The sequence below is a fragment of the Thunnus albacares genome, chromosome 18, assembly GCF_914725855.1.
Source record: "Thunnus albacares chromosome 18, fThuAlb1.1, whole genome shotgun sequence".
NCBI lineage: Eukaryota > Metazoa > Chordata > Actinopteri > Scombriformes > Scombridae > Thunnus > Thunnus albacares.
Window position 1 is genome coordinate 3,423,431 of NC_058123.1, and position 9,258 is coordinate 3,432,688.

Consider the following 9,258-nt stretch of genomic DNA (forward strand, 5'->3'; position numbering starts at 1 on the left):
GGGAATATATGACTCCAGTTCACACTCCAACAGCCAAGTGGGTGGCAGTAATGTGCATCAACGCTGGTTCCAATGCGCCATAAAACAGGAAGAAGAAAAAGAAGAAGAGGAGGAACGGTCCGTCAGTTAGACAGGAGACCTACTCTATTTCACCTTCCTGGACTCCTATAAGAGCGAAATGGAGGAGAACGAAAACCCCGAGCACCGCACTAACAACCCCGTTATAAAGGAAGAATCAGACTCACTCGATAAACAGGTCAGTGTTCATAACTTCACGATAAAACCGGCTTCATAACGACACTAAAGAAACAAGGCTGATATTCGATTGTCCACGTGTCTTCCGTTCATTGTGTTGGAGAGACAGTCTGAAAAAAAGGAAACTAAAACACTTCCAGGCTTTGTGGTCACGGAATTTTTCGGGCGTGAAAACTACGAAAATGAAGTTTCCTGGTCGCAGCGTGTTGGGAGTTACACAAACCAAGCCAGAAAATAATCTGTTTACGTTTTGTTTGACTAATTTTACGTTTCCCGCGCGGCGCAAGCGCATTTCACTGTGTACAAACAGAAATCAGACATTTTAAAGATTTCTAGTTAATGTCAGATACTGAGCTCCACTGTGGCTTCACCCCTGCTAACAGTCAGCATGCAGTTCCATTTATCTGTAGTTGTGGAAGAAGTATTAAGACCCTTTACTAAGTACCGACACAGTAATGTGTAAATACCTAATTGCAAGTAAAAGTAATGCATGAAAAATCCTACTTAAGTAATACAGTTATACATTACCAGTCCCAGTATATACAGATAGATCAAAGGATCCTAATACAGGGATCACAGGTTTTGCTCTTAGTATACCAGCCTTACAAGTTTCTGTTGAAAGAAAAACGTCAGATCATTTGTCAGTTTACACAGTTGAGATGATGGTAGTTGCAGGATCACAGTGGATAAATGACTTACTCATTAAAAAAGGCTATTCTGTGTACAGATTTATTTTGCATTAATGTCACTGCAGTCATTTACAGCTCACACTAGGCAGGATATAGTTAATGAGATATATGAAACGCTGTGTAAATTTGAAAATATGCATATTATGATCACATATATGTGGATACGAGCTCACAGAGGGATAAAGGGCAATGACATTGTGAATGTCTTAGCAAAACAGGCTCTGAAACACAAGGAGACCATGGACATAGGGCTGGGCAATATGGACGAAAATTCAGGAAAATTCAGGAAATTACATCACTTCACTTTAAAGCAGACTTTAGCACTAGAAAACAACACTTCTGCATAACATTATGATATCAAACGTCTAAGACGATATCTAGTCTCATATCACGATATCTATATATTGCCCAGCCCTACATGGACATTTCCCTATGTAAATCTGAAGCCCCCAGTCATATTAATACTCATGTTCCTTGAGACACTGGCCGAGGAGGCGGAGTTGCAGCCATTTTCAACTCAAGCCTATTTATAAACCCTAGACCTAAATTTAATTATAACTCATTCGAAAGCCTTGTTCTTAATATCTCTCACCCTTTTCTGCACTTTGGCCAGGCTGACAAAGAGTCATATCTCTATTGATCCATGTATTCCTATAGCTCTCAGTATTAACAACTTTATGAACTTCTTTTAATGATAAAATTCTATTAGAGACAAAATTCATCACCTCCTGCCCTCAACAGGCACCAATTTATCCCCAAACACAGGAACCTGTCTCTTAGACCCCGTCCCAACTAGGCTGCTTGAACTCTTACCCTTAGTTAGCACTTCTTTAGTAGATATGATCGATCTGTCTTTAGTAACAGGCTATGTACCACAGTCATTTTTAAAGTAACTGCAATTAAACCTCTTCTTAAAAAGCCTACTCTTGATTCAGGCATTTTAACCAACTAAAGACCTATATCTAATCTTCCCTTTCTCTCTAAGATCCTTGAGAAAGCAGTCGCCAATCAGTTGTGTGACTTTCTACATAGAAATAGTTTATTTGAGGATTTTCAGTCAGGATTTAGAGTGCATCATAGCACAGAGACAGCACTGGTGAAAGTTACAAATGATCCCCTAACTGCATTGGACAAAGGACTTCTCTCTGTACTTGTTGGATCTTAGTGCCGCATTTGACACCATTGACCATCACATCCTATTACAGACACTGGAACATTCACTTGGCATTAAAGGAACTGCATTAAGCTGGTTTAAATCCTATTCATTAGATTGATTTGTACACATTAACGATGAATCCTCCATGCATGCAAAAGTAACACGGAGTTCCACAAGGTTCTGTACTTGGACCAATACTATTCACCTTTTATATGTTTCCTTTAGTTAATATTATTTGGAAACACTCCATAAATTTTCATTGCTATGCAGATGATACCCAATTATATTTATCAGTGAAGCCAGATGAATCCAATCAGATAATGAAACTCCAAGCATGCCTTAAGGACATTAAGACCTGGTTGACTTGCAATTTTCTGCTACTAAACTCAGACAAAACTGAAGTTATTGTGCTTGTCCCTAAACACCTTAAAACACATTATCTAATGATATAGCTACTCTGGATGGCATTACCATGGCCTCTAGCTCCACTGTAAGGAATCCGGGAGTTATCTTTGATCAGGATATGTCCCTTAACTCCCACATTAAAACAAACTTCAAGGGCTGCCTTTTTTCACTTACGTAATATTGCAGAAATCAGGCACATCCTGTCTCAAAAAGATGCAGAAAAACTAGTCCACGCATTTGTAACTTCAAGGTTGAATTATGGATTGAGATCACATTCTCCCATTTTAGCTTCGCTGCATTGGCTTCCTGTAAAATCCAGAATAGAAATTAAAATCCTTCTCCTCACCTACAAAGCCCTTAATGGTCAGGCACCATCATATCTTAAAAAGCTCATTATACCCTATTACCCCACTAGAACACGGTGCTCCCATAATGCAGCCTTGCTTGTGGTTCCTACATTCTCCAAAAGTAGAATGAGAGGCAGAGCCTTAAGTAACCAGGCCTTCTCCTGTGGAACCATCTTCCGGATTCGGTCCGGTGGCAGACGCCCTCTCTACATTTAAGAGTAGGCTTAAAGCCCACCTTGGATCAGCCCTTAGTTATGGTGCTATACGCCTAGACCGCCGGGGGACTTCCCGTCCGAGTTTTTGTGCTTTCTCCTCTCACAGGAAATTCTAGAGACCGAGCTGACTATTAAAGAGTATGGTCTTGACCTGCTCTATGTGAAAAGTGCCTTGACTTTTGTTATGATTTGGTGCTATATAAATAAAATTGAACTGAATCGAATTGGAAGAGTGGCAGCACAGTTGGAATACAGTAAACACAGGATGACACCTTTATGCAGTGCAGCCAGAAGTGGGCACAGTGAGGTTAGTTAGAAGGAGCAACAAAGAGAAGAACACAAGGCTGAGGATCGGACACACCAAACTAATTAAAATACTGCGCTTAATAGGCAAACATTTGTCAGGATTATGTGAGCACTGTTAAATAGAGGAATCAGTGAAGAATATAATTTGTCACTGCCAAAAATATTGTTGAACGAGAATCAGAGAGGAAAAAAATGCAAGCTTGGAGTGGAAAAACTGCGTCTGGAAAATGTATTTGTGATCAGGTCAGGCAGTCTGTTCTATTATTTGAAAGAAACTGGACTGAACAAAAATAATTGACTATTCACTGAAATTTGAGGGTTTTTAAAATTTTATTTAATTATTAATTTATTCTTTGTTTATTTAAGGGGATAGATAACTCTGGTTCACACTCCAACAACATAGTGGGTGGCAGTAATGCACTTCAACACTGGTTACCAGCTGCAATAAAACAGGAAAAAGAAGAAGAAGAAGAACAGTCCATCAGTCAGAGAGGAGACCTGCTGGATTTCACCAACCAGGACCACTACAAGAGCGAAATGGAGGAGAACCAGAACCCAGAGCACTGGACCAACAACCCCATTAAAAGGGAAGAATTAGACTCACCCTCTGCTACCACCGATAAACAGGTCAGTGTTCATGACTTCATGATAAAACTGGCCTTATAACGAGACTGAAGAGACATGGATGAGTCTCAGGTCAGTGTCATCCTTTCACTGCGTTGTTGGCAAGAAAGACTGAAAAAAGGAAACTAAAATACATCCTAAAATTCTTTGTGTTCACAGACTTTTTCAGCCATAGATACTAAAAAGGTTTAAATTTCCTTTCAGCTTGTTGTGAGTAATATAAACAAAGCAAGACAGCATTTTTGTCACTGCCAAAAATACTGTCAAGAGCGAGAATCAGAGAGGAAAAGGGAAGCTTGAGTGGAAGAACTGAGTATGAAAAACATATTTGCGATTGGGTTAGGCAGTCTGTTCTATTATTTGAAAGAAACTGGACTGAACAAAATAATTGACTATTCACTAAAATACTGTTTTTAAATTTTATTTAATCTATCATTTATTTTTTGTTTGTGTAAGGGGATAGATAACTCCGGTTCACACTCCAACAGCCTAGTCGGTGGCAGTAATGGACATGGACATTGGTTGCCGTCTGCCATAAAACAGGAAAAAGAAGAAGAAGAAGAACAGTCCATCAGTCAGAGAGGAGACCTGCTGGATTTCACCAACCAGGACCATTACAAGAGTGAAATAGAAGAGAACCAGAACCCGGAGCACTGGACCAACAACCCCCTTAAAAGGGAAGAATCAGACTCAACCTCTTTTACCATCGATAAACAGGTCAGTGTTCATGACGTCATGATAAAACCAGCTTCGTATTGAGATTAAAGACATGTGCATTAGTCTCAAGGGTCCACTTGTCTTCCATTGATTCTCTTGATGGAGAGAAAGTATGAAAAAAGGAAACAAACACTTCAAGGCTTTTTCGGGTGTAAAAACTACGAAGGTCTAAGTGTTTCCTGGTTTCAGCTTGCTGCGAACAAAGCTAGAAAACCTGTTTACTGTTTGAGGAATTTTCCATTCTTTCATGCAGCGCATGCGCAGTACACAGAGAGTGTAAGTACCAATTAGTAAAAGTAAAAGTACTTAAGTATTATCAGCTTGATGGAGTTAAAGTGGTTCAGTAAAAGTAGTGGCTTGGTGTGTGAGAGATTATCATTTGATGTATTTCTTGTATATATTATATATGTTACAAATGTTTTGAAACTAAAGGGTCAATGTTTGTTCTAAATGCATTAAATGATTAAATGTAATGTCACTGTTACACTATGGTATAATAAATACTACCCCTAGGCTAGTTGAACTCTTGAACTTGTTTCTATCTGATGGTTGTTTGCTGACCTCTGGGGTTAGCTAGAGATATCTTTGCCTTAGGTCTATTGTTTTAGAGACCATGTGGGTCATAGGGTACCCAGACAAGCTAAATTTGAAGGATGCACTTGTTTGAAGTGATTGGCCATGTTTCTGTTAGATTTGCAAGATAATTTTAAGCTAACGTTTGAAATGTCACGAAAAGGAAAATGCGAATTAGCTGCATTTCCATCAGCTGGTTCGAAGCGAATGAACTAGGCTATGTAACACATAGTTTCATCAGTAGATGACAGTATAGGCTCAAATAATCCGCCAGTTATCAGAGTAGAAGAAGTAGAGGTTGCCATGTCAGCTAGTACTGGCAATGCTATCTGGAGAGGCTGGAAGATGCTCGAGTGCATGTAAAACGTTTTTGTAAAATTGAGTAAGTTTCTTCGAATTTTGGTGTTCCATTAAGCTTTTTTTAATGCGATACTTCAAAATGCGAATAAAAATAGGTTAATGGACACACGACTATTGACTGACCATTAGGTGTCTGTGGGATCATCGTATGACCATACTTGTTTGTAAGAAGGTATAACAGTTTGCGGAAGTGTCCGTTTAGGGACCTGGCTGTTGCTAGCTTTGCTTCTGGTCGGTTTGTGTTCACAATCTTTAGAGAAGGGGCTGGCTTTAGGGAAAGGGTTCACTGAGCAACGTGCTTTCTCTCCAAAAACACATGATAATTGTATTTTTCTTTTATGTTGTATTTGGATGTTTGTATAATTGTTGTTGATGGTGTGATGGATTGTACAGTATCTACAACTGCTTCAACAAGTAACAGTGTTGAATGCTTTCTTTATATCTTTCTGTGTCATTGAGTGATCAAGCAATTTCCACTACAGGTCGAGCTTAAAAAAACTCTGGATCCTACCTTTGCCATAATGCAACTATTTATGGTTTTAGATCACTCACTCAGCTGTGCTCATTTACTCTCTCTCTCTCTCTCTGTTTGTTTGTCTGTTGTCATAGAAACATACAGGAAGAAAGGGACTCAAACATCTACGCTGTCAGCACTGTGACAAAGCCTTCACATCATCAAAAACTTTAAAGGTTCATCAGAGAGTTCACACAGGAGAGAAACTTCAAAGCTGTAAACACTGTGGGAGAATTTTTACCACAGACAGTAATCTAAAAAGGCACCAGCGCGTTCACACCGGAAAGAAGCCGTACAGCTGTGAACAATGTGGGAAAGCTTTTACCACAGACGGTAATCTAAAAAGGCACCAACGCATTCACACTGGAGAGAAGCCTTACAGTTGTGAACAATGTGGGGAAGCTTTTACTACAGAGTGTATACTGAAAACTCACCAAGGCATTCACGCTGGAGGGAAGCCGTACGGCTGTGAGCAATGTGGGAAAGCTTTTACTACAGAGCGCAAACTGAAAACTCACCAACGCATTCACACTGGAAAGAAGCCGTACAGCTGTGAGCAATGTGGGAAAACTTTTATTGATAACAGTGCCCTACAAAAGCACCGACACATTCACACTGGAAAGAAGCCGTACTGGTGTGAGCAATGTGGGAAAGCTTTTACTGATAAAAGTACTCTACGAAGGCACCAACGCATTCACACTGGAGAGAAGCGTTACTGGTGTGAGCAATGTGGGAAAGGTTTTACTGATAACAGTAATCTAAAAAGCCACCAACGCACTCACACTGGAGAGAAGCGTTACTGGTGTGAGCAATGTGGGAAAGCTTTTACTGATAACAGTACTCTAAAAAGCCACCAACGTATTCACACTGGAGAGAAGCCTTACTGGTGTGAGCTATGTGGGAAAACGTTTACCGATAACGGTACTCTAAAAAGCCACGAACGCATTCACACTGGAGAGAAGCCATACTGGTGTGACCAATGTGGGAAAACTTTTTCTGGTAAGAGTACTCTAAAAAGCCACCAACGCATTCACACTGGGGAGAAGCCGTACTGGTGTGACCAATGTGGGAAAACTTTTACTGATAAGAGTACTCTAAAAAGGCACCGACGCATTCACACTGGAGAGAAGCCGTACTGTTGTCAGCGATGTGGGAAAGCTTTTACTGACAACAGTAATCTAAAAAGCCACCAACGCATTCACACTGGAGAGAAGCCGTACTGGTGTGAGCAATGTGGGAAAACTTTTACTGACAACAGTACTCTAAAAAGGCACCAACGCACTCACACTGGAGAGAAGCCGTACTGGTGCGAGCAATGTGGGAAAACTTTTACTGATAACAGTAATCTAAAAAGCCACCAACGCATTCACACTGGAGAGAGGCCGTACTGGTGTGAGCAATGTGGGAAAGCTTTCAGTCAGGGCAGTAACTTAAAAACCCACCAGCGCAGTCACTGCCCATTGCGCTGAACATGTTTTCGAGGCAGAATAGCCTCCCTGTCTCCTCTCCAATGGGATTGTTTACAGCATGCGCACACATGACAGACCAGCGTGGAATATCTAAACACAGAACATGGCTAAACTTTAGCCTGTAGTTCCGACTGACAGATCAAACATCTGAATTCAACATGATAGAATCACTACAGTAAGATTTGTATTATTGTTGAATGTTCAATCAGCGAAAACAAGTTAACATAAGTAGATGATGGATGGTTTGCTACTGATGGTAGTTTGCCAGCTAACGTCAGCCTTGCGCTTGGCAAGTTCATGTTTAGCCTACCAATTGAAAGTAAATAACACGTTATTAAAATAAAATGACATCCGGATGTCCCGGGGACAAACAGTACTGTCGGTCCGACTTTATCTGTCCATTTACTGCGTAAATGTGTCTATACTCAGAGCAGGGGACTGTCTCTTAAACAGTTCATCACTTTTGTGTTAATTTTGTTGGAAGCATGTGTAATTAGAGTCCTGCTGTGTGACACTCAGCTCTCAGCCTGCATTAACCGAGCAGCTGCTTCTGTTCAAGATGTTAGTTTAGCATTAGCATGAGCCTCAGGTAGCTAAACTGCACAGCCGCCAGACGACTCCGTGGAATTTTCACAACTTTATGCTTCAGAGTTCATCAACAGGACTGCTACAGTGAGCAGACTGAGGCATGCTGAAACTTTTATGTTCCTCCAAAAACAGGGAGATGAGTAATAATGAGTAAGATAAGAAATAAGTCAGAACCAATACAGAAGTTTCAGGTGTGTTGTCTTCCCTTAATTTTATGTGTAGAATACTTAGTTAATTAATAATAAAAATATGTAATGTATGTAGCTGGTTGATTATTTGAAAGAGTAAAAACTGAGATTTGTAAAAAAAAAAGTAAAAAAGTATCAGTTTCATTTCAGAGATTGAAAATGGCTTTGAAATGACAAAAATGTGTGTAATGTGTTGTGTAATGTAACATGTTTTACAATATGTTTTTGCCTATCTCTCGACTTGTACGTTATGCATACTTTACATTCTATACAACCTTATTGTATAGTAAGGTTTTTGTTTGTTGTTGTTGTTGTTTTTAAGTGCCCTGAACTGATTGTTCAGTTGTATGAAGTTTATTCAGTTGAAGCTTTGCATGAGTTTGTTTCATTGCTCTGCATTTCAAATCATTAAAATCACATTGTCAAAACATGTATGTGTAGTGTGTTTTAAAGTTTTTTCCACTTAAAGGTTCTATTTGTAACAATCAGAAATGCCTTTTCGTTAGTGACACTGCTGGCATCTCTAACTCACAACCAATCAGATCAGTAACATCTCATGTAGGCAAAATTATGGAAAAAAATATTAATGAAAGGTTAGTCCATTATTTAGAAATCAAAGGAGAATTTTTTCCATGTTGAAAAGGCATATGGCATGATGTGAAAAGAAGGCTCAATGGTCAAGTTGCAAGAAATGGGAATAAAAGGAAAAATGTATGGATGGATTAAAAGTTGTGCTTTTCAAGGAAATGGAACCCCTCAAGGTAGTATAGTAAGTCCAATATGATAAATGATAAATAGATAGGACTATTGGGGTCTCATTATTTGCAGATGATGGTACGAAATATAGAGTTC

The 9,258-nt window shown here is 39.5% G+C and overlaps 1 protein-coding gene across 5 annotated transcripts in view; it reads left to right on the forward strand.

Moving 5' to 3' along the window:
- The window catches only part of LOC122968041 (oocyte zinc finger protein XlCOF6-like), an 813,118-nt gene extending 804,280 nt beyond the window's left edge, over window positions 1-8,838 (forward strand). Inside the window, exons 2-6 of one of the 5 annotated variants that reach the window (XM_044332972.1) lie at window positions 2-256; window positions 3,740-4,000; window positions 4,454-4,714; window positions 6,257-7,263; window positions 7,348-8,838. In XM_044332972.1, the coding sequence (XP_044188907.1) occupies window positions 179-256; window positions 3,740-4,000; window positions 4,454-4,714; window positions 6,257-7,263; window positions 7,348-7,630 (1,890 nt within the window). In that variant the 5' untranslated portion in view covers window positions 2-178 and the 3' untranslated portion in view covers window positions 7,631-8,838. Of the gene's footprint in view, window position 1; window positions 257-3,739; window positions 4,001-4,453; window positions 4,715-6,256 lie in introns of all 5 variants that reach the window. The other 4 variants (XM_044332973.1, XM_044332970.1, XM_044332975.1 and 1 more) reach the window with 4 other exon arrangements.
- Window positions 8,839-9,258: the final 420 nt, after the last annotated feature.